General features: G+C 39.3%; 1 protein-coding gene across 4 annotated transcripts in view; it reads left to right on the forward strand.

The window, feature by feature from the left end:
* Window positions 1-793: 793 nt before the first annotated feature.
* AUH (AU RNA binding methylglutaconyl-CoA hydratase) overlaps window positions 794-26238 on the forward strand; it is a 110890-nt gene continuing 85445 nt past the window's right edge. For all 4 annotated transcript variants that reach the window (XM_032095737.1, XM_032095738.1, XM_032095739.1 and 1 more), the window contains exons 1-3: window positions 794-1034; window positions 10049-10116; window positions 10214-10301. In XM_032095737.1, coding sequence (XP_031951628.1) covers window positions 809-1034; window positions 10049-10116; window positions 10214-10301 — 382 coding nt within the window. In that variant the 5' untranslated portion in view covers window positions 794-808. The remainder of the gene's footprint in view (window positions 1035-10048; window positions 10117-10213; window positions 10302-26238) is intronic.

Below are 26238 nucleotides of genomic sequence, written 5' to 3' on the forward strand. Positions count from 1 at the left end.
CAGCAGGTTGGAATGGACTTTTAAAGATCCTCCTGTCCCAAACCCCTTCCCATGCTACAGGCAGAGACATCTCCCGCTAGACCAGGTTACTCAAGGCCTTATTCAACTTCAACATTGTGAGGGCTGGGGCACCCACAGCTTCTCTGGGCAATCTATTCCAGTGTCTCATCCACTGTCACAGTAAAGAATTTCTTCCCAAAATCTCGCCTAAATTTCCCATCTTAATTTGTACCCATTACTGCTTGTCCTATCACCACAGTTCCGGATGAACTTCCCTTCAGATACTGGAAGGTTGCTATGGGGTCTCTACACAACGTTCTCTTCTTCAGGCTGAACAGCCTCAACTTCGTCAGCCTGTCTTTGTAGAGAAGGTGCTCCAGCCCCCTTATCAACTTCATGGCCTCCTCTGGACCTCCTCCATCAGTTTCATGTCCTTCTTCTGTTGGGGACCCTAGAGCTGGATGCAGTGTTCCAGGTGGGGTCTCACCAGAGCAGAGCAGAGGGGCAGAATCCCCTCTCTCGCCCTGCTGCCCACGCTGCTTTGGATGCGGCCCAGGATGTGGCTGGTTTCCTGTCAAGTCTCAATCTCCCCTGGCGAGCCTTTTCTTGACACGAGCATCAGCCGCGATGGGGCCGCCGCAGGAGCCGAGCCCGGCCGCGCCGAGCCGTCCCCTCCCCGCGGCCCCGGGCGGCGGCGGCGGCGGCGCGGGGAGGGGGGAGCGGCGCCCCGTGCGTGCCGCAGCCGGTCACGTGGGCGGCGGCACCGGAGCCGGGGCCGCGAGAGGCTGAAGCGGCGCCGGCAGCAGCCATGGCGGCGGCGGCGCTGGGCGGGCTCGGCCTCCTGCGCGCCCGGCTCAGGCTCGCAGCCGCAGCCGCCACGACCTCCGCCGCCCTCGGCCGAACTGGCCACTGCGCGCCCCCGCTGTGGAGGGGCGCCACCGCCGCCGCTCTCCCCTCGGCCGGGAGGAGCTACGGCTCCCAGGCGAAGGAAGAGGAGGAGCTGCGCGTCCGGTACCTGGATGATGAGCACAAAGGTAACGAGGGGAAGGAGGCTCTGCACTCGGTGTCCCGGCCTGGCCGGGGTGACCCCTGCGGGGCAGGGAGAGGGCGTCCCTCGGGGAGCAGCCCGGCTGCGATGGGCGGGAAGAGAGCGGCGGCTCCTCCTTCTCCTTGTCACCGCGGCCGGGGTTGCGTCGCGGGGTGCTGGGAGCTGCCGGTGTGGCAGTGGCAGAACTGGGTCAGCTTGGTCCCTCTTGGCTCTTCAGAGGATCGTAGAACAGTTTGGGTTGCGACCTTGAAGACTGCCTGGTTCCAACTCCTCTGCCATGAGCAGGGACACCTCGTACTAGACTAGGTTTGCTGAGAGCCCTGTCCAACCTGTCCTTGAACACCTCCAGGGATGGGGCATCCATAGCTTCTCTGGGCAACCTATTCCAGTGCCTCACCACTCTCACAGTAAAGCTTTTCCTCCTATTATCTAATCTAGACCTACTCTCTTTCAATTTGAACCCATTCCACCGTGTCCTGTAACTACATACCCTTGTAAATAGTCTTGCCTCATCTTTCTTGTAGGTTCCCTTCACGTACTGGAAGGCTGCAATTAGGTCACTTCAAAGCCTTGTCTTTTCTACACTGAAGAGTTCCAGTTCTGTCAGCGTTTCTTTATAGGAGAGGTGTGCCATTCTTTATAGGAGAGGTGGCCTCCTCTGGACTCTCTCCAACAGGTCCCTGTCCTTCCTGTGCTGGGACCCCAGAGCTGGATGCAGTGTTCCAGGTGGGGTCTCACCAGGGCAGAGCAGAGCAGAGGGGCAGAATCCCCTCCCTCCCCTGCTGCCCACGCTGCTTTGGATGCAGCCCAGGACACGTTTGGCTCTCTGGGCTGTGAGTGCCCATGGCTGGGTCATGTCCAGCCTCTCACCCACCAGCACCCCCAAGTCCTTATCCCCAGGGCTGCTCTCCATTTGTTCATCCCCCTGCCTCTGTTGGTACCAGAGGTACCCAACCCAGGTGCAGCACCTTGCACTTGATCTTGTTAAAGCTCATGAGGTTCACACAGGCCCACTTCATGAGCTTGTCTAGGTTGCTATGGGTGACATCCTGTCCTCGAGGTGTTTCAACAGCATCATGCCTGTTTTCCAGAGTACTGCAGCATATGTACTGTGTTTGTGAGGTACACCTCTCTGAGTTGGCATCTGTTGGCCACTCTGATTTGAGAAAATGAAGTTTAGCAACAAACTGCTAGAGTCATGCTGCTTCCAACATCAGTTTTGTGCTTGTGTGCAGGGGGCAGAGAAAGGCACAGAACTTATACCGACGTTTTCTGTGCTGGAAGGTATGGCTTCAGTATTCTCTGATCACATGCCACTTTCCTAATAACCATCTCATCCTCCTCCTTGCTTCTAGTGTTGTCAACTACTACTCACCTTGACTTGGCTATACCAAGAGTCTTATTTTAACTCACCTGGTTAAAAAAAGAAAGAAAATCTGTCGCCCTTAATGACTTGCAGTTAGTGTATCACAGCACAGACACTTTGTACTTCCTCTTCTGATCTGGTGCTCACCAGATTTGGAGGTGTTCCACTTCCTTTGGTGTTTGTCACTTCCTTGCCAGGAAGGGAATGCAGCAGGGCTAAGAATGGTGGAGAAGTGCGTGCAAGCTCTGTTCCTGAGGATTTACTTTTATAGCCATGATGTTAAACCTGCTTTTATGGAGAGGGCCATAGCATAGAGTTTTGATCATCTGCAGCACATGAATCTCTTTATATGGAGAATATATCTTGGAACCAAGATGCACAGTTTAGTTTATGTCTTTGAGCATCTTAACTCAGCTATTTCAGACCTGTTGCCAGTTCAGGCAAATGCCCATGAGTTGAGTTTGTCTGTACATAGATTTGTATACATGTACAGAGAGGTAACTTTAAAACTTCAAATTTTAGTATGAGGCTTAGAAGATGATTCCTTTTTTTCAAGGGAAGACTGTTGCTGTGCTTTCATCTGAGGGCAGGTTTTTGTCATTATTTAGGGTTGATAGTAAAGATGATCTAATCTGATCCTGAAATCATCTTCTTCTGTCTTAGTTGTAGTTCTGTTCCCAAGTCTTTCCACTTCGTTTAAAATGTACTACTTTAGTCCTGTTTTTCCAGCCAACTGTGGAACTTCTTATTAGTTCTAAACTTCCGTTCAGATTTTTTTGGGGATTATTTTAAGTCAAGGAAGAGACAAGACAGGAGCAATAAAGAGTTTTTAAAATGTTAGAAGAGCGTTTTTCCTTGTTTCTTTTGTGCTCTACCAAAAAGTTATAGAAAATATCATGATCTTATATAGTACTCAACTTTTATTTCTGTTATTACACAACAAACATAGAATTAGGCAGTGTGTTCCAGCTGTTGAATCAGCTAGGAGTCATTGTTTTTGTAATGTTATGAAGGTGTTTTGTACTGAATATGCAGCCAAACATGGAGAAAGTATTTGTAATGTTAAAGCAACTGTCACTATCGTAAGAAAGGATTCTATCAGTGTATTTTTAATTAATGTATTCTCTTCAGCAGAAGGAATTTTCTTTGGTATTGACTTTCAGAAGGACACAGAAGCAAACACTGTTCGTTACAAAAAGATAATAACAAGGATCTAGAAGTAGGCCAGAAGGAGACATAAACTTCATATGCCTTCTTCAGCAGCACAAAGAGCAGGCAACATTTCCACAAAAGAAACATGGCTCTGCTTCCTCCCTGTAGTGCTACCACACACCCTTCTTCTCGCCTTGTATGCCAAGTTCATTTATCATCTTACAGTATGTAATATCCCTGCTGAATGAGTCCACCAGCTCTATAAACACCCCTGCTGTCTTTCTTGCTCTTTTCTACCCTGCCACTGACCTACCATTTCATGTTACAGACTTTCCCACATGGTACTCTGGTGTCCCCGTGGCCTCAAAACGCTCTCCCATTACATTCTTCTTGACTCCACGCAGGGTCAGACCCTGTTCTCTGACTACCTTTTGCAGCACACGCGTGCTTGTTGATGCTGTGGTTGTGCTCCTGCACATGCCTAGTGTTTCCATGTAGCTCAGAGAAGGATGTATTGTGAATACTGGGGAGGAAGGAAAACTGGCTGTACCAGCCTCATGTACAGGCACATGTCTTGTAGCACTAGACAAATCTTTGCCTGTAGGCAAAGTAGCAAACTGTTCTGCTTCATATCACTTCCATGTGATCTGTATACCCCAGGTCTTGGGAAGTTGCTAAACATAAACTAAAATAAGATTATATTTGCAAAGGCTAGTTATTGAAATTTTAATTCAAGTTTTTCCGGCTTCCAAATTTGACCTGAACTAGAATACAAATGGAGTGAGATTTTTGAAGAATGTGATTGAAAAATACCTGTATATGCTGCACATGTTGCAACTTGTGAAGCTCTTAGTGTCGGTTTTCTGTGAGTAAAGGTGACTGTCAGTGTCTTAGTATTTTTTAATTAAGTATATATCTTTTACTTTATTTGAGATTCTATTTGATCATCACTAGGGCTGAATTGTTTTATAGCTGTTGACATTTCAGAATTCTTAGCCAAGTTGCATTAGTGATCCCATTACAAATTTAAATGAACTTAATGCTTTTGATTTTTAAGTTATAGGTGCAATTGGGAGAAATACCTTTCTAGTCTTGACTCCAGTGTTGCAATGTCACGTGCTGAAATGTGATATAAATATTTATAAAATTTAGATTTTACACTAGAATGACTTCTTATGATCAAATTTCTCAGCTGTTTTTAGTTCAGTTTAGAGGAAGACAGCTTTGGTCTTCATCGGTTAGAATTTTAATGTACATGGAATGGGCAAAACCAAATATGGTTTTGGTTGAAGTTCGCTCAGAGGTTGGAAACTGATAGCTAGCTGATAAATAGGAAAAAACTTTCCCTTCTTTTGCTATGTTTAAAGTGGGGCTGACTAGGTGACATCTACTAATTTAAGAAGTTCAGAAAAGAGTTAAAGCAGAATTTAGAGATGAAACAGGTGCAGATAGGGGATTTTGAAGAGTGTTTTGGTACTTTTATAAAGTACTGGTTAGTGCACATCTGTGTAATTTTTCACTTAAATACTTCTTGATAAGGTGATTAATGAAAGCCAGCAGAATTGTGCATGATATATTCACCATATGTTCTTGTTTTGCTTAAGAAACTACTCTAGAATAATAAACTTCTAAGTCCAATTGTCTGCCTTGGTTTATCTGAGTAGTTAAGTGAAACAAGTTAAAAATAACTTACTTTGATTCTCCTTCCATTTTTCAAAGCCTAATTCAGACTTTTTAAAATGTTTTTTTTAATTATGGAAAATTACATTTGTGTGAGTGTGTATTTAATGCAAATAAATAATAGTAAAATAAAAATAAATGTTAAAAAATTCTGCAAGTACTTTATTTGCAGATGTAGTGACTCTTCTGAACACTTGACAAAATTACTGATATGGGTTTAAAAACAAGATTTGTTTTTAAGTAACCATTTAAATGGGTTTCTACCAAACATTGAGGATGAATGTTTTGATCCCTAAAAAGTACAACATGAAAGAGATAACAATCATTATAGAAAGTAAGATTTCCTGTGTGCTGGTCCAAGCAGTAGTTAAACCAGTATCTAACCTCTTTACTATATTCACGTATTAAATTTAGTGGATGCTGTGAAATCAGTATGTTTCTGGGAATTTACAGATATTTTGAAGCTATCTTCCAGATACGTATGTATCTTTATTTCACTAAAAGGCATTTTTTGCTTTTATTATGCATGACTTTCTTTTTTTTTCCTCTTGAACATTGAGAATTATACCACAGGCAGCTTTCTCTTTTAACATGGGCAACTTGCAAGTAGAGAACATATTGTACATTTGTATATGCTTTGCCTCTAATGGTGGGCTGGGAAAGTAGTATATAGGAATATTGCTGCTTATATTAGACAACACTGGGAATCATTGTCTCTTGGAGATCCTAGCCAGTTAAGATGAAGTTAGTTTTCAGTATGCAGATGTAGATTTTAATGGATGCACATTATGTGCTGAAGTGTGTCCCAGAAATAATGTGGGGATGACTTCCAGGAAAAACTATGAGATTAATATTGAGTTTAGCATATGTGAATGCTTATTCTTTCTTAGTATATCTGTCATGTTTTTGATACCATACAGATACACCAGCAAAGCTACTACTACTACTACCACTAATTTCTACTTATTTTTATTAATGACTACTTTTTAATACCTTTTCTTTTACAAGTAGATTTTTCCAACAGTTTATTTTAAAGCATTTGGGAAAGCACGTGTGTGTGTCTGTGTGTGTGCTTTAGCAAGAACGAACCATGGCTAAATGCTTCAGATGACAATGTAACAAGTGTTACTGAAAAGTTGCATCAGTCAGGTCAAGTCCCAGGTGACTGGAAAAGGGGAAACATTGTACCTATCTTTAAAAGGGGCAGAAAGCTGGGGCCTGGGAACTACTGACCCATCAGCCTCACCTCACCTCTGTGCCTGGAAGAGTTATGGAACAGATCATCTTGGAAGCTCTGCTAAGGCACATGGAGGACAGGGAAGTGATTCAAGACAGCCAGCATGGCTTCACCGAGGACAAGTCCTGCCTGACCAGCCCAGTGGCCTTGTATGATAGAGTGACTCCATCAGTGGTCAAGGGAATGGCTACAGATGTCATTTATCTGGACTTCTGGAAAGCCTTTTACAGAGTTCCCCACAACATCCTTTTTTCTAAACTGGAGAGAGATGGATTCAGTGGGTGAACTGTTCAGTGGATGAGAAATTGGTTGGTTGGTGACATCCAGAGTGCAGTGGTCAATGGCTCAGGTCCTGATGGATGCCAGTGACAAGTGATGTGCCTCAAGGGCCTGTACTGGGACCAGTGTGATTTAGTATGTTCACTGATGACATAGATGAAGGGATTGAGTTCACCTTCAGCAAATTTTTAGATGACACCCAGCAGGGTGGTGCAGTTGACACACCTGATGGATGGAATGGCATCCAGAGGGATGTGAACAGGTTCAAGAACTGGATCCTTGGGAATCTCATGAGATTTAACAAAAGATCAAGTGCAAGGTGCTGCACCAAGGTGCTGCAGAGCAAGCTCCGGTATCAGCACAGGCTGAGGGATGAACAGATGGAGAGCAGCCCTGGGGAGAAGGCCTTGGGGGTGCTGGTGGGTGAGAGGCTGGACATGACCCAGCCATGTGCACTCACAGCCCAGAGAGCCAAACGTGTCCTGGGCTGCATCCAAAGCAGCGTGGGCAGCAGGGGAGGGAGGGGATTCTGCCCCTCTGCTCTGCTCTGGTGAGACCCCACCTGGAACACTGCATCCAGCTCTGGGGTCCCAGCACAGGAAGGACAGGGACCTGTTGGAGTGAGTCCAGAGGAATCATGGATATGATTAGAGGGATGGAGCACCTCTCCTGTGAGAAAAGTCTGAGGGAACTGGGATTGTTCAGCCTGAAGATTAGGCTTTGGGGTGGCCTTACTGTGTCACATTCCAGTACGTGAAGGGAACCTAGAAGAAATCTGGAGAGGAACTTTTTACAATGCCTTATAGTGATGGGACAAGGTCTTTAAACTGAAAGAGAGCAGGTTTAGATTAGATATTAAGATTAAATTCTTTACTGTTAGGGACTGAAACTGGTTGCCCAGAGAAGCTGTGGATATCCCATCCCTGGAGGTGTTCAAGGCCAGGTTAGATGGTGCTCTGGACAACCTGGTCTAGTGCAAGGTGTCCCTGCAGGGGGCTTGGAACTAGATGATCTTTAAGGTCCCTTCCATCCTCAGGATGCTCAGGTCCTGTAGTAATGGCATATCAGAACAAAACTGATTCAAATGTGATTGCAAGGAATGTCTTTTGTATATGTCACTGCAATATGTTGGTGTTCCTTGCAAACCGTTTATACTTTCCTCTTGCAATTCTTAATATTTTTTTTCTTACTTAAAAGAGAACAGCTGCGTGGGTGCCATCTTTATCTTTTACTTCTGTAGAAAGAAGCAGAAGTGGTGGTTTTATGACTTGATACAGCACTGCTAAGATAAATCGACTTGTATGATTCGTCTTCAGGGATCATTTATTTGTGGCAAAGATATTTAAAGTGCTTTAATGTTAACTGGAACTTCCTTCTGAATACACTATTGGTGGTGGTGGAGTAGCAGTCTTTGGGCTCCAGTGGGGAGAAGAAAAATTCAAGTGTCATCGAGTGTCGTTGCCATTAAGTATAACATGCTTCTGAAAAGGACTCTATTTCCTGACTGAAGTATGGTTTGGGATAATAGCATCTCTAGTTTATTCAAGCATGGTATTTGTAGTGCCTGAAAATCTAAGTGAAGTCAGGGTGAAGGGTCTTTTTGTTGCTTTAACGTGGGATGTTGCTTTTGCCTAATCTACTTGTGTTGAACATATGGAATATTTGAATATGGAGCGATCCTCCTCCTAGAGAAGAAGTTGTAACAGCTGAAGAAAAGTGCTACAGCACCACTCCTTTTTTGCTTAACAGAACATAAACAGATTCCTATGTAAGTGCTGAATAATGACCTTTGCAGGCGGTCCTGTATACCTCCAGCCATAGGGATAAACGTGTGGGAATTCAGGCTTGTAGAACAAGGGAGTGAAGGTCATTTGGGTTGTCCTGGCTCCTCTCCACTTTTAGGAGGTATCTATACTTAGCAATTGACTGTACCTTAGGAGCAAGAAAGGGAGGTATACTTTATTACTTGCATTCGACGCCATTTTTATTTGAATCTTGAGAGTGGCAGCTGGCAAATGGAAGACTTTGTATTCAAATTGGTAACTGCAGAAGGAACAGGAACTCTTTTCCATCTTGTCTTGTGTGTGTGTGCGTGCACATACATGCAGAAGGAAGCAGAGGAAGGGAGCTCAAACACTAATGGGTCAGTCCTTAGGGAGGACAGGTTTTCCAGAAATAGAAGAAGCAGTATGCACTGATGTGACAGGGAAGGCTATGAGAGCAAGATTATGTATAGATTGCACATTCAAAGCTGAGTGGTGAAGTAGTAATCACCTGGGCAAATAGTGAGTTTCTGGAATTTGTTTTTTCATCCTGTAGGTTGATGGCAATATTGTGAGCATTTTTGTTTGAGATAGAGCTCCCTTTCTGCCTTTCATTCCTGGTCCATGCCCTAGTCCTTTTTCTCCCCTTATACTTGCGTTCTCTGCATAAAAGGTCCTGATTGATAAAATGTTACCAGGGCAGGATCAGGGCTGTGTGCTGGTGTTTTGAACTTGGGCGGTTGTGTTGGGTTCAGGCAGTAATTGTCTAAAAGATTGCTATAGCCATGGTAAACTCAGGCATTACCAAAATAAACTTTTCAGAATTTTCCTGTTTGATAATCATGCCTGTTAAGGCGAGGGGGGCAAAATAAAGACAATTTTTGTTTCTGCTGCAACATTTGAACCAATGCACAGGTAATCAGTCAGTGAGACAATTGATTTGTAACTGGACTGAGGGAGCTGTGAATGTGTCTTTGGAGCCATGTACCAAGCATTCAGCTTGATTTTTGTGTTCCAGGAGAGAATTTTTGTGTGAATTTTTTCCTTTTTAAACAAAAATACAAGTTTCCCATTGGTGGCATTCTTTCTTTGTTTATGACTTCCTTTTACCTGTATAGGAGTTGCTAGTCTTTGCTGTGATAGCACTTCATTTTTTAAGAAGTCTCTGGAGACAGGCTCTCTAAATATGGAAATGTACTTTCCAAATAAGCATCTTTCCTGATTACATGTCAGCACTTCATGTACAAACATAAAATGTGTAATTCTACTTTCAACCTTTGTAAGGACTGCTTCCACGTAAAGGTGTTAGGGCCATATTTTTGTTCCTCAAGTAACTGTAATTTCTGTTGAGTATTGAAAAGTATAGATCAGTTTATTTTCTTTCAGAAACTCAGTAGTGATTACACTAGCATTTTTTTGCAGTCCTCAATGCCTTTTGCATAATTTCAAAATAATAATAACTTACACAGATGAGACATATTTTACTACATTCTAACGATGATATTATTTTTCTTCCCCTCCAGGAATTGTGGTGCTTGGATTAAACAGATCTCATGCCAAGAATGCACTTAGCAAAAATCTTGTAAAAATGGTAAGTGAAAAGAACAGTTTTTAGTATAAAGGTGAAGTATTGGAATGAAGCACTTTAAAAAGTGTTTGGTTATTGCCCTTCCTCCTTTTCTCTGTAGATGTCAAAAGCTGTGGATGCTTTGAAATCTGATAAGAAAGTACGAACTGTTATATTCCGGAGTGAAGTCCCGGGGATATTCTGTGCTGGTATGCAAACTTAATTTTCCTGAGAAGCTGGAAATCTGTATTCTCTTACTGCACTAAAAATAAAAAAAAAAAATTAAAAAAAAAAAAAAGGCCCAGATTCCAAGGAAACATGTTTTTTTTATGTATTGATCTCAGTATCTCAGTAGCAAACAAAACATTTTTGTATGATTTTCCTCAATTGCTAACATGAATCAAATATTTGGTTTATTCTTTCTGTGTCATAAAGTATTTCAGAATATATAATAGTTTATCCATGATGGTGAAAAATAATTTCATTTATCTAGAAGCTCTTGTAGGTATGTCAGAGTAAGGTGCAAATAATTTTAGAGGCCATATAAAGAGGCTTTGTAGAAAGCTGTATCAAACCTGTATTTAAATGCATTAACTTGAACTTTTAATGAAAGAAACATATGTAAACATAAAATTTCATTATGAATATACATGTTACTGCAGGCTGAGTGTATTCTCAAATTAAAAACAAATCCAAACAAAAAGCACACACCACAGCCTACATATCCAACAGTTACATGCATCTTGCCAAAGTGCTCAGAAAAGCAAAAGCTCTCAACTGCCAGATGCTGGGAAACAGAATTTGCTGACATGTCAAGATCAGTTCATACAGCAGTATGTTTTGTGAATACCAAGTGAATAGTCTTCTTATTTAAAAATGTTTCAACCAGTCTTACTTTATTCAAATTTAATTTAAATTCATTTGAAACTGAAAACAGGAAATAGAAGTAGAACAGTTTGTTGTTTCTAATATATTAATAGAACTGTCAAGAAATAGATCAGTTCTGAAATTTTACTTTTCTGATCATTTCTTTAGTTATGCTTGATAGACCCAAATAACATAATTATTTTAGTTTTAGATGCAAAACAGTTTTTCCAATCTTTAAAATATGTAACATACCTAAGCACTCTTAGTTGCATTTAAAATTCTTTTTTGTTGCTTTTAGTAAGTCTGTTCTCACACAGATACAGTCTGTCACTTACAAGACTTGTGAAAATACTGGTCTTGGAAGAAAGGGAATAATCAATTCAGTACTTAGTAATACATATACATAGGTTAAATGTATATATATTAATCAGCATATTTAATTTAAAGGTTGTATGTTGTTTTAAATCAAGAAGTTTTAAGTTTGAGTCATCTCAGTAAAAAAAGGTTTAAAAACTGTAGTTTTTAAACTGATGAAGAATGTAGTATCAGAGCAACACATGCAAATGGTGTTTCAAGTTAAATGTTATGTACTTGAAATAAAAACATGGCTGTTGGGTTTTTTTAACGATGTTTTTTATTTGACATGCTTGAATTTTGTAGTAGTGTTGTATCGGAAATAGGGGAGCAGAAATACTGATTTTGAGGGAGACTATCTCAGGTATGCTACTATTACTGTACATGTGAGCTCCAAGTACATCTCCAGTATTCTTTGTTAGCTGTCTCGTCAGAGCTCTTTTGGTATTAAGATTTAACATAGTCATTGGTATTTGTTTGTCTGGCTTAAAAAATCAAGCAATTCAGAGTATGTATTAGCACATAACAATAAAGAAGATATAAGGACATTAGGAAAGAAAATTAATCCTGAAAAGAAGACTGTGAAAGACAAGGGCTGGGTAGCTATATATGAATCTTAAACCAGACAGTTGAGATAGGGTGTGAACTAGGTGTCTGTAATTTTAAAATAGTGATGGGTGAAACGAGGTTCCTAAGAGAGGAGATTCCTGTAGCTGAACAAGTGAAATAATGAATGTTCCAACAGTGGTAACCAGAATACTTGAGGCAGAGTTTGTTAATGAAAATAGGCAAAAAGTGCACAGTGGATGGATGGATTGCTTCATTAGGTGACTTTAATGGGTGTCTCTAAAGAGAATAATAATAGAGGAAGCATAGTGAGATCTGGAAAAAACAGGTTAACAGCTTAGGGAAGTAAGATGAAGAGAGGAACATACTGGATGTAAAGAAGGCATTTTCTGGAGGGGACTCAGAAAATTCAGTAGAACAGAAGAAAGTGTTTTCAAACTTAAATGTTAAAGGAGAATGTGTTGCTTCAAGAACATTTAATTTCCTTAAAAAATGCAAGGATCATCTTGTGAAATGTCACATTTTCGTATGCCTTGTAGTGCTATTTAGTTAGGCTAAACCTGGGATGTTTTTATTTCTTTATATTTCCCCAGTAATGTTTTCTTGCTAACATGTAAGGGAATGTATGCTTTTAAAAATACACTTTTATGATTATTTTTTGGACCACCATCTGATATTTTACAGACCGCATATTGGGAAACTTTGTCCTAGAATGTAGTTCCCTTTTATGTGTGGAATGAAGTCTAAGATTGTTAAATCCTGACATTCCTTAGCTATCAACAAATATCTGTGAAAGCCACAAGCCAAGTGTCTTGTTTCCTTCTAAGGCCTAGTCCACAAAACATGACATCCAACCATTTTTCACAAAGTAACAGTGTGGATGATTAAAAGATTTGAACTCTGTTGATGCCTGATGTAGATTTGGGTGATTTCAAGTTACGGAATTTTCACGTGGTGAAATGGGAGTGGGACAAAACTGGAGTTGTATAAAAGTATGTAAAGATGTGCCAGAAAACCTACTCCTTCATTTCTGCACAAAAATTCACTTTGAGTCTTCACCTACTCTTTTCTTTGTGTCTCCTTTTTAATACTTCATACATCCATGGGTGCAGAAAATTCCTCATTAATGCTCTAGCACTGATCAAAAGGGACACCCAGAAGTCAAAGACTTGCGTGTCTGGTGTTAAGGATGTCTATGATTATGCGTAGACTGTGTCTGTGAGTAATTACGTCTATCATGGCTTCTTGTGCTTCCATTAGAAATGCTCTGGCACTGAGTCACTTCTTGGCTCCTTTCTTTCTCCATCTGAAACCAAATAAGTAAGGTATTGGCTTTTCTGGAGTGAACATGTGAGACCAGTCCTAGCTTATGTAAGTTGTGGCTGAGTGCTTGCCCCATTCTGCAGCTAAAGCAGGTGAATACTCTGTACAGGGATCTTTTTATTTCCCGACAGTGTTCCATTCTTGAGGAGGGCATAGGCTTATGCATGGAATAAAGCAGGTGTGCTATGGGTAAAGTGTCTGTGATCAAGTAGTCATGGGCTGTGCTGTGTTCACACAAGGGGCCAAATTACATTCACATAGGCAGTTTGAATAGCTTGATTTTTCATTATTAATATAATTTTAACATATGTATATTAGTGATATTACTGAGGCACTTTTTGTGAGCAGATTTTTAGGCTTTTTCATCTTCAAGATATTTCTAGAAGTAAGAATGCACAGTTGTGTTGGGTGATATGGTACTGTGAGGAAGAGAGGAGGCAGTATCCACAAGTTGTTGCAAAACCTAATTTTGTGTCAGTATGTTCACAGAATGGATAAGGTTGGAAGAGACTTCAGTGAGGTCATCTGGTCCAACCTCCCTGCTCAATCAAGGTAATTCTGGAGACAATCTTAGAGCTTCTTCTGATTTTAACTACACGAGGTCAAAAAAAAGATACAAATAAAATACACTGCTTAAGAGTACTTCTTTTGGTTTTTCAGATAGTGTTTGATTATGATTTTGGTCTGAAGAGTTGAACAGGCTAATACTGCACCTTAAAGCTTTTGTTGTTCAATTTTCTAAGGCTTTGAATAAAAGCTAAAATAATATTTATAGAACTTCTAGTTGTAATAGAATTTACCTTGGGAAATGTTTTGGCTGAAACTGAAGACTGCTGCATGGTTCTAGGTCTCCTGTTTTCTCCTACTTTTTCCCACCTCACCCACTCTTGTCAGTGTATTTGATGGCATGAAATAGGGATTATGCTATATGTTGCAATTGAAAACTATGGATGTTTGAGATCAGGTAATATTCTTCCCTTTTTAAACAGTTTTATATGTTGATGGTTATAGTGATTAAAGAAAGATGCTTTTTATATTCTTTTCCTTCCAACTTTTCGCTTGCTGTTCATTGTATTGTTGTTTTTCTTGGTACTGTCATGTTCCTCCAGCACTCTTTTCATGTCCTGTCAAGAAGGCATTGAAAAAACATACTCCTCATGTATTTGTCTCAGGCAGTAACTTACTGGCCCATAGTCCGTTGGTTCAGTTTACAACTCATGCTATTAAATAAAATCCCTTGCTACTGATTCACCATTCAGGGTAGTTCCTCTGGTGCCTGAACAACCAGGACAGTTGCTTAACCCTCACTGTCCAAATCCAGTCAGGGATCATTTCTCTTAATAATTCATGTGTGAGTTGTTGTCAGTTTCCCTGCATCCATCACTCATCTGTTGATACAAGAAAAAATCCTAGTATCTCATAAAGGAGAAGAAGGACTAGAGGAACACGCTGCTCCTGGATTTTGATTTGCGTGAGAGAGTTGGGAGAGCTTTCTGGGGAAAGATCTTGTAACTTTTTGAGACTTTTGTAGTGACTTTGTTTAGAGTGTGTTTAGAACAGTCTCTCTTCAGTATTGTTTTTTCAAAGTGATCTGGACTGTATGAAATAGAGGTTGTGAGGTTGATGGGTTATTTGCTTTGTATATGTGTGCCTACAAAGAGAGCTTTGGAAAAATTTTTACTTGACATATTTGAAAAATGTTCTTTGGAGACCTTATTTCAAAAATCTTTGAGACATATCAGAATACAGACAGTTAACTTTTTGCTGTTGTTGTAACAGGCTTTCAAGTCAGTTTGAAAAATTTGGGTATTTGAGCTCTTTAAACCACTTTGACCTAAAAGTTGCTGCAGCTTGGCCAATTCCCTTCTTGGAAAAGCAGAAGTAATCTCTCTGCCAGAAAAAATTCACCATTTGAATCTGTGGTGTGAGTAAAGCCAGCCCAAATGCTTTTCCTGTTGGCATAAATTGTCTGCATCAGAATTTTGTTTCCAGGGTTAAATTGGCTGTACGGAGTCTAATTCCCAGCTGCCACTTCCAGCTGGTGAAGTTTTTCTGGCAGAAGTTTATGAAGCAGACAAGCCGGGTAGAGCAGATCCTTGAAGACTTCTTTGTTTATGGGGTTTTGATGTGGAAGAGTAGAGGAGTTTCATAACAGGTCTCAAGTACTTGACCTACTCTTATTTTTATAGAACTAGCAGGAGTAGTAGGGAGGTATTACTGTGGGTGTAGTCTCCTTTTTTCTTGCAGTCTCTGTTAAACAAGCAAGGAGAAAGTGTATACTTTCCCGGAACATACTTGGTTGTCCAGATTCCAGCGCCTGCACCAGAAACTGAGAAGAGAGTTTGTGTATTACTCTGCTCTTCCCTCTTGAGCATTCAGATCACACATGAAAATGTGTTAGTGTCTTCTGAATTTCTGTTGCTATATGTACTTTTCATTTTCCCAAATAAATGCCTTTTGATGAAGGCTGTAGCTAGGTTCTTTTCTCTTTCTCATTCTAAGCTTTCACCAGTGTTCAGACTCCAAGTGATGTTAGCTGCCTGTAGACTATTAGGCTCAATGAGAGTTGCATTTTTCCTAGAGCAACATCAGTGACGTGAAATGCGTCAGGTTGGTCAGCCATGCAGCCGCCCTGTCTTGAGTGTGTGCACAGTCATCTGTTACCTTTGGATTCTACAGCTTGCATTTGTTCGACAGATGATTTTGCTTCTTAATTTTGTTGTTGTCTTTCTGGAATGACTAATTCCTGTCATGATTATCTAGAGCACAAGTTGAACAACTGAGCCAGTAAAGAGTGCAATTAGGATTGTGGTTTGATCCTCTAGTCTATATACAGAAAAAAATCCCTGTAAGAAAAACTGGTTTAAAAATCTTTCTTTTGGAATTACCTCAGTAAGCTAACTCCAAATGCTCCTCTACCTTCTACCCTGACAACACATACTAAATCCCAGAAGAAATTGGAATGACAGTGGATTTTTCAGTGCTAAAAAATGCAAATAAGAGTTTTCCAGGAAGTTTTTCAGTAAGAATATGAAAATCTAGCTATGTTCATTTTTTTTAATTTCCAAAAGACTGATCCATTCCTGATGAGGAAGCAGGTACAAGGAACGTGATAGGAAATTGGGTGGGACTGTACTTAACAGTGCAGTCTTCAAATCAGCATCTAATCAACTGTAAAATTTTAAGCTAAGAATCACTTGTCTGTCTTCTCACTGGTCATTGCAATACCTTACTTGAGAAAATTATAGACCTTGGTTTTCATTTGTTCAGCTTTCTGAGAGTTGTTCTCTAGTTGGGAATAGAGCTTTTAAACCAATGTATTCAGTTCACATGGGCCTTTCTGAGAAGAGACCAGGAGTTGTCCTGGTACTCAACAGAGCAAGCTGCAGCCATTTTGAAAACAGACCCTTGACTGCCCGATGCTGAGTCTTTAAGTGATGCTGGTGGCACCTCTGTGATAACATATATATTAGAAATTGTAAAGAACCATGTGCAGCAGCCATGAGGGCAGAGTGAGAAAAAAAATGCAAGAGGAACAGCCATGCAGACACCCAGATCAGTAGCAAGGAAGGGGAGGAGGTGCTCCAAGTGCCAAAGCAGAGATTCTCTTGCAGCCCAAGGACAAGACCATGTCAAAGCAGGTTGTCACCCTGGAGCTCATGGGAGACCAATCTGGAGCAGATGTCCACACTGCAGGCCATGAGGAATGCCATGCTGGAGCAAGTGGACACGCCTGATGGAAGCTGCAGCTCATGAAGAGCCCAGTCAGGAGCAGGTTCCTTGCAAGAGCTGTGACCTATGGAGAGCAGCCTATACAGGACCAGATGTTCTGGCAGTTGTGGCCCATGAGGGACCTATGCTGGAGAAGTCTGTTTCTAAAGGACTGTGCCCTGTGGAAAGGACCATGCTGAGGAAGTTCTTGAAGAACTATGTCTCCCATGGGAAGTCCTGGGAAAGTCTGTTCTGTTTTGGAGGGATCCTGTGCTGGAACAGGGAAAAAGAGTGAGGAGGAAGGAGTGGCAGGGATGAAGTGTTATGGTCTAATTGCAAGCCCCATTCCCCCCTCCCTCTTGCTCTGCACAGCAGTGGGAAGAGATGGGGGAGTTAGTAATCAAGTTAAGCCAGGAAAAAAGGAAGAAGGAACAGTGGGGAGAAGATGGATTTATTTTGGTTTTTGTTTCTCACTATCTATCTTTTATTGGCAATAAATTAAATTTATCTTTCCTAAGTCCATTCTGTTTTGTGCATGATGGTAGCAAGTAAGTGATCTCCCCGTCTTTATCTTGATCCATGAGCTTTTAATTATATTTTCTTCCCTATCTTACTGAGGAAGGGAACTGGCAGAGAGCCTGAGTTAACCTACCACATCCAGTTATTATGGATTTTTCAAAGTGAGATTGAGGCAAGACCTTTATTCTTAAAGAGCTGTGAAATTGAGAGTGGATTGGTTATATAAAGTCTCAGAGGTTCTTGTATAAAAAATGGTCTAAAATAAAAGTAGTCAGAAAGATTTCTCTCCAATTGAGTGAGTAGTGACCAGAGCTGTATAATAAGTATGGTACAGAAGCTAAAGTGGAATAACTTCAGCAGAAGCGACTAAGTATGTAACTGCTTTGTTCTTTTTCCATCCCTTACTTGAGGTGCAGGATTTTTTTCTTAAGGCTTGTGCATGACATATGTTTAGATGACTCTCTCTTCCTATATCGTGTGCTCTGAAGAGTTGTGTATGAAATACTGTGTGTCCTCTAGTTTTGAAGTTCTCTAATGACAACTTCAGTTTAGTTACTCTTTTAGTACCAGGAGCAATTTATAAAAACATTACATTTCTGTCTCAGAGGGATTCCATTCTTTCACTGAATACAGACAGTTTGAATTGAAAGTACTTCCAACCACCGTGTACTTGTCTCCTGTGTCAAATATTTCTAAGGGTCTAGTGGAAGTAGAGACAACTTTATTCGTAGCTAATATTGCCATAGCATAAAACTTAAAAAAAAAAAAAAAGTTTCTGTTAATTGGAGGTAATCAGCTGTGATGCTAGTTGTGGATATTTCCATGCCATTTTTCTTCCTTTTTTGGTCTTGAATGAGCTGTAGACCGTAGCTTACTGTGATTTGTGAGCACAAAATAAAAACCAAATTTTAGATCAGGCCATAAGTGGAAGGATAAATTATGAGCTCCAGCTAGAGAGTCATCTTTTTTAGCAGTATTTTTCCTTGATTGATGCAATTTTGAGATTTGCTTTTTGAAGTTGATGAAACAGAATATCTGACCATTCCTTCTCTTTTGTGGCTTGTGACATCTGATAAAAAATGGAAATGTAAAGGTTTATTTATTCCAATAATACAAGCATTCTTCTTTTTCCTTCCTCAGGAGAGTTGAAGCCATCTTGAAGTTGAGATCCATGCTATTACTTAAAGTTTATTAAAAAGATCTGAACCTGTCTGAGTTGGTCCTCTGGTTGTGTAGTGAGCTTTGCCAAACAGATTCAACATTTTGTAGAGAGTTACCTAATTTGATTGATCAGGCTGGTGTTTTACTAGTATAATATTTACCAAAGGCTGGACTCTAATACAGTTACATGGAAATACAGCACCTACTTCAGGTACTTGAAATCTGGGATTATTTTATGCGATGGATATCTTTCTTTAGAACTAATTTTGAGGAACAGAAGACTATACTATATTTGGTGTCATTCAGCTGGCTTATGTGTTCTGGGAAGTACACAAGCAGAATTAAGGTGTATCTTTGGCTATTGGAGAACACAGTGAGGGTGTTGTAAGTTTTACTTACTGATTACAAAATAATATTTTAAAAATGTTTTCTGTTTTAATAGTTTAACAAATTGTTCTAGGCTTTTAGTCCATTGCAACAAATGCACGCAACAAATGTGGTATTTTCTGGAAATATTTTTTCCAGTGAAAGCCACCTAAAATATTTGCTAAATTCTAGGTAAAATATATATTTCTGAGGTAATGGTATTAGGTTAGCTCTTTATCCAGAGGAGGGTAACAAGAAAAGGAATGACTTTACCAAAGCCATTAAAAATTATAAAAGCATGGGGAAAATTGATCAATTTGAATGTCTAAAATTGTTAAATTGAAATATTAGATACAAAGTAATTTGTTATGTCTGGAGAAGTAGTTATAAAGCATAAATATATTGGTGATAAGAGAAATTTATTTGTTTGGATTCTGTATATGGCAGTCAGAGTTGTGCTCAGGGTATCCTCTGAGTAGCTGTGTAGAAAACCTAGGGAGACAAATGTCTGAAGGAAACAGTTGGCCATATTTGAGTTCCCTTCCTACATCTTGTTTATATTATGTGGAGTAAAAATTTTGGAGGTGCAGCTTGCTTTTTATAATGGTAAATAGTGGGTTGGAGTCTAACTTCACAGCTAAGACTTTTATAACCAAATGACTGAAGTCATTTAATGAATGAAAATAAATATAACCATATAGCTTACAAATAAGTAAATCAAGTAGGATCCTGAACAACTGGAGAACTTCTGAAGTTTCTTGAGATGCTTGAAATTGACACAATGCTCATCTTTTGGATTGTTACAGAAATGATACAGAAGTCTCCAGAGTACACATTTGTAGTGACTTGCTGTCCAAACTTGACACAGGCAGGAACGGTGAATATCTGCGATATGCACCTTCAGCACATCCCAGGATTTAAATAAAAGTGACATCTTGATGATTATGAATCAATGAAAGGTACCTCACTGGGGTACCTCACCTGAGTACCCAGAAGAGAGAAACACACATACAGACCTTACTTATAATGTTATAATGAGTTTTCAAATAGTGAAATCTTTTCTGGAGTTGATTTACAGACTAAATTAATATGAAAAAAATACTGGATGGATGCAGAACATTTATGTTGGGAAAACTGTGTTCTGCAGTGGTTGTCTCTAGGTTGTTGAACAACTTGTCTTCTCATTTTCTCTAATAAAGAGGCTCTGCTTTCTGGATATAAAATATATAAAATCTTTTACATAAGTATTTAGAGAATAATCAGAAATGCTTTTCCTCTGTACTTGTTTGTCGTTTTTTTAATATGCTTCTCAAGGGTTTGGTCCACAGATGTCTTTGGTGATGTTGCTGGCTTGTTGCAGCTTTTGCTGCTTGGAAATGTATCTTTAATGGCTATGTATGTGCTGCAAGTGCAATGCTTTTAATTTTTGGTTTAAAAACAATTGTTCTATACTATTTCTATCAGGTTTATCCAAAGCCATATTTTCTAGGTTGCATAAGTAGATGAATTCCTGTATTTCATATCCTTGTTACAGTTGGATTTGACTTTTGGTATGTAGTCCTTGTGGTACTGCTTAGGACTGCTTGGGAGTTGTATTGAATTTCATGTATAGGTACTGATATGCATCACACTTTTTTTTCCCCTCCTTTTTTATCTTGTATCATTGAAGCATGTAATTAGAAGATTATTGACATACATGACACCATGTAAAAAAATTCCCATAATTGCTTACATGTTAGAGATATGTAGATGACTGTCATAAAGAAAGATTTAACTGGAAACTTGCATAACTGTCACCAGACTGCTTCTGATGTTTGTGTGTGGATCAAAATGAGAGGACTGTGGAATTCAGTGCTGCTGAAGTCTTTGATTTGGTAGGGTAGACTAGTGGGGAGGCTGCTGTATCTGATCAGTTTTGTTTCCGTGGAAGTGAGTAAAGTCTTCTTGAGATTCTCCTGTTCAGAAATAATATTAGTGTGGTATAATTTGTCATCTTTGAGCAAGCTATAGTCTGTGTCCTGCAGGTGTATTAAAACTAGATAACTGTTGACTGAATATCTAAACTTTAAGCTCTTTGAAGCCACAGGACAGTTCAAATGAGTCCTCTGATAACCTTGTATATATCAGCTTTCAGATTTCTGTACCTCTCTGTAGCTATTTTGAAGTATTTGAGTTTTTTTTCTGTGGTTGATGTGTGTACTAACAAATGTATTAATTACTAGTGGTCTTATCTTTAAAACTTGTATTGGGCATGTCTGGTTTAGAGTTCATTTTCATGTAGCAGCCCATATGGTGCTGTGTTACAGATTGGTGACCAGAACAGTGTTGAAAAGACACCAGTGTTTTAGTTGTCACTGTACAGTGCTTGCACAACATCAAGGTCCCCTATGCTTCTCACTGTGCCAGTCAGTCAGCTGAGGGTAAGCAAGAGGCTGGGGCGCGACACAGCTGGCACAGCCAAGTTGAATTGAGCAGGGGAATATTCCGTAACATATGACATCACATTCAGCAGTAAAATTGGGTAGTTGTTTTTCCAAAATAGACCTTGCTCAGGACTGGAGAGACATTGTTCTGCTGGTGGGGAATGACTGCTTTTGCATCATTTGTTTTCTTCTTTTTTCTCCTTGTACTTATTAAACTGCTTTTATCTCAACGTGCAAGGTGGGTCCCCCTCCCCACTGCTTTTGCCGTTCTTTTCATTTCTCCATCCTGCTGTGCAGTGAGAAGGCAACTGGGTGGGGGCTTACCTGTTATCCACAGTCAAGCAGTGCAAAACTATGGCTTTGTATGACATGAAAAATGAAATCTGGAGTCATTAGCTGGATTAGTTCCAAAAATGTCCTGTATGGTAATGAATACCAACATTGCTATATTGCTACTGTACTCCTTTTTAGCTTTGCTACAGGGATGCTTGAAGTCACTTTAAGCCTGTTCTGACAGGTGTTGCAGCCCTAGAGGGTTATTCTTTTTCCCCATTTTATTTTCAGAATACAGTGGTGAATTCTTAATTAAGAACTTGGTATTTAGGGAGCTGCTCCTTAGCTATTTTTAATCCAAAAGTACCTTTATCCCTCTTCTGGTAGAAACCCAGGTTTTGGAAAAAGATTCTTTCAGTACCTCTAACTCATCATGGTTAGCAGTTACACAAACTTTGAGAGATGATTTATGGGTGTTGTTATTCTCAATGCTTCACATGCTGCATTTTTTTCTTGGAGTCTGGAATTGCAGCACCTTAGAATATTAGGTATTAGATTATGAATTTGAGATATATTCCTGAATTATGAAATATTGTTTGACTGTCTTTCTTTATAGACCTGCATCAGCAATGTGGTTTTGCTTTAAGCCTTTAATTTCAAATTTTGGAGTGGAGAAAAAGTTGTTTAAGAATGAAAACCTTTAATTTTTCACTTTTTTTTTTTTAGATGTCTTGAGAGCTGGGTTAGTATCATAACTGGCATTAACACAATTCAGGAACTTTATCTTTTCAAATTAATTTCTCTCTTGGTAATAAATACATTTTTAGATTTCCAAGACAACTTTGCATATTTTAAATAGAGTTTTAAGTAATTGATTGGAAAGCACAGAGGACTATATTAGGTAGAAATCTGTCTTTTTGTAATAGCAAGTTGTTCATGGTTTGGTGGTTGTAATGGGTTAGTAGGGGTGTTGAACAAATTGGTTGAGTCCAGCAAGATGCCTGGAGGTATTTAAAAGGTGTGTAGATATGGCACTTAGGGACAAGGGCTAGGTGAATGATTGGATTTGATGATCTGAAAGGTCTTTTCCAGCCTAAACAGTACTTTGATTTCATGATACAAGACCTGTTTTAACATGACTATGGTGGAGTCTAGCTATTTTAGTTCATGTAATTTTCACTCTTCAAATCTTAGTTGAAAGAAAGCAAAGTGTGCTCATGGATCCATTTTTTTGTCAGAACTTACACTCACTCATCTATGATCCACGTAAAATGGTTTAAAACTTTGTGGTTTTAAAGGGACTAAAACCATGTGAAGATCACTTTAACAGGAAGTTATGGATTATTGATTAGCCCTAATCATACTAAATTGGTAAGATAAATTTGGCTAGGCCCTGGTAAATGCATTTGTTCTTAGATGAGGAACTTAATTCCTTTCAATTTCTGTTATGTACCTCTGAACATTTGACTTTCCACTGCAGTGTCTAAGGCCCAGATCTCTTCCATAAATATTAAATCAAATTGAGTAGTCTCTTCCATTTGAAATGCTCATTTCACATCTGTGGGTATTTGTCATATTGATTTGTGAAGAAAGGATGCTAGTTTTCCTCATGGTTTTCTGGGGTAAATTGTCACAGTGTACGGTATGAGTTAACGCGTTTCTCTGGAGTACTAAGTGCCTGTGGCACCTGATTTCTTTATTGGTGAGGGAACTGAGCTTGCTTAGCCATTTATATCCTTGGCAGAGAAAACCTGCTGGCAAAAATAATCTGATGTCATGTGCTTGGTGGTAGTGTGCTGGAAATAGAATACATGTGCGCAACACATGGCAAAAATAGTCATTACATGGTAAATAATTCTTTCCCATTTGCTTTTGAAAAGAATAAAACTGTTATGTAGTAGAGGTACTTAGACATGTCTGAATCTATAAAATTTTCGCCTTAAGATGTTTGCAACAGTTAGTTTCACATCTGCTTTTATAAATGGCTTAGAATTGGGTATAATGCAGCTATATATGTGTCTTAATTGTCAAAAATACAAAGAAAAGCTTCCAATAATTAAAATATTTTACTCTCTTCTCATGTCTTTGCCTGCAGCTGACACTGGTTTACTTTAAGAATACCTTTGTTGTATATATACTTCACTAAAAGATTTTTTTCGGTGGCATCTAAATTGAATGTGCAGCTTGAAAGCTGAAGGAGAAAAAAGTAACTGAATTTACATAAATGTAGCATAGAGTTGCTTATATGTATGCATATGTAACATTACCTTTGTAATATGTTCGTGAAGTGATGTAGGAAAATTTAGATACCTGTCTGCAGTGAAAATGGTTTGAATTTTGTACGTAGATTTTTTTTCAATGTGCAATCTGTGGGCATTTGTTTGAACATTTAAAAATTTATTAAAACAGAGAATTTATTTGCAAAAGTAGTATAGATAATATGAAAATTAAGAAATTCTGAACTTTCTGCTTTGATTTTTTTCCTTGTAAAATTTTTACTTTTTTTCCTAGTTAAGCACTGATTCCATGTGTGTGATTTAATAAATAGAAGTACATGGGTACTTCTGTTTATACAGATCAGGCAACTCCTCTTTTGTCTTGCACCAAATTAATAAGTAAAAGAAAAGCTGTGACTTTTAGTCAGATCATGCCTGTTGTAACAAAATGCAGTTTCTCCAATATTAATAAATGATAAAAAGCTTCAGCGATACTGAAATTGGCTAAGAATGAACTTTGTAACACAATTTGAAGTATTAGAAAGCAGGCATTCTTTATTGCAGCTCTGGACACATTCAGAGGATTTTTCCTCTAATTGAATGTGTGTCATGAAACTTTACAGCAGGGTATTTATTCCATCGTGATCATACATATTCATTACAGCATACTTCCTAGGTAATATATAAACATCACTTTTCCTAGAACTGGTTTACATGCATCCACCTCCTACTGGAAGTCCTTTTATGATCCTAGAGGGTTGTCTAGAGGGGTCTCTGGTTGTTGTATTCACTGGGTGCCCCCAAGATTGTAATGACTTTGCCTTGAACTTCTCTTAGGGTATGCGCTTTTCTTTCTTGTTACATAACTTTGCCACAAAAACCACTTATGTTCCTCATCATCTGTTTATCCACTGGTTCCAGTTACCAGTTTAGCATCCTGTATGTCTGCTTTTGCATTCTTTTATCTAATTTTTAGTTAGAATTTGAGCTTTTTTTTGCAACTTCAAGGAACTGAAAATTTCTGTTGTCTGTTGTCTGTCAACAGATAGGTAATTAATTGTCTACAATTTCCCTCAGCATCTTCCAATCTAATGTATGTAGTTTATATTAATAGTGAAGCATCAGGGTTTTGTAGGGTATAAGAAATTTAGATCTAAATTAATATTTTTTTATTTTAAGATTTCTTTATGGGGTTCCTGTTACCAGCTGGAACTTACTGAATGCAAGTGGATGGACATGCTTTTTAAGTGATTGAGCTCTGGGTGCAAATATCACCAATCTGTTTAATTTGGTAAACCCCTCCAGATGGCAGGTAACACTCCCGTGTTGGCTCTCCTTTCCCTTCCTTTCTTTCTCTAGGGTAATTTTGCTGCCAAGTCTGTTGGATGGTCTTTAAAAATAGAGGAGATCAAATATCTCTGAAGTATTTTAAAATAGCAAGTCCTTAGAAGATAGAATTGAGTTTGCAATATTGGTGCTGAAAATATATTCAATGGATGGAAAATTTTGCTATTTGCAAGCTCTTTGGTTTATTTTTCTGAGTCAGTTTGAAGCCTTTGGGGACACTGGGAGTAAGGGGAAGTACTGCTTTCGAACTGTGTAACTTGGTATACTGACAAATAGAATTGCAGCTGCTGTTTGCATCTCTGAGTTTTGTGTGAACAAAGAATAATCAAGAGATGTTCCTGTTCATGGCTCAAATACTTACTTGTCCTTAGTTTCACATGGAGGAACACATTCTACTGTGTAGAAAGGCAAGACTTTGGCCTTGAGTGCTGTCCCAGTATCAATGTGAGCCAGAGATGCTGGTGCAGGAATGGCAGCCGTTTTAATGGTGGTGTTCCATTGGTTTTTTGTTTGTTTGTTTTTTTGCGGTTTTTTTGGCCTAAGTTTTTTGAGTAGACCTAGAATGGCCAATGCTGAGCTCTATATCTTTAACCAGGAAGGTGCTTCTTCTCCAGTTTGGGTTTTCCCACAAAAATCCTTGTTCTTCTTACCTAGTGTATCTTGAAAAGGTTTCTAGTCAAACTCAGTTTTCGCCTCATAATCTTTCTAAGGCCATTACTTCAAGTCTTTCTTCAAGTTTGTTTGAAGTCTGATGTATGTAGAGAATGGTCATTCTGTAATTTGGAGGCAACAGAATGTGACTATTGTTGCAGATATTCCTTACAATGTGTCTGTTGTTTCATATACTGCATGTATTATTTACCAGCTTCTTTAAAAGTTCCACCGAAAGTATCAGTTGCTGCGTAGCAGCACGGAATTCAGTTTCATTGAATCTTGACCTGTGGGAAGTTTACAGCTACTATACCATCATGACTAATACAGACCATTGGAAAAAAAAAAAAAAAAGCCAAAGAGATACT

The sequence above is a fragment of the Corvus moneduloides genome, chromosome Z (assembly GCF_009650955.1).
Source record: "Corvus moneduloides isolate bCorMon1 chromosome Z, bCorMon1.pri, whole genome shotgun sequence".
NCBI classification, from domain to species: domain Eukaryota; kingdom Metazoa; phylum Chordata; class Aves; order Passeriformes; family Corvidae; genus Corvus; species Corvus moneduloides.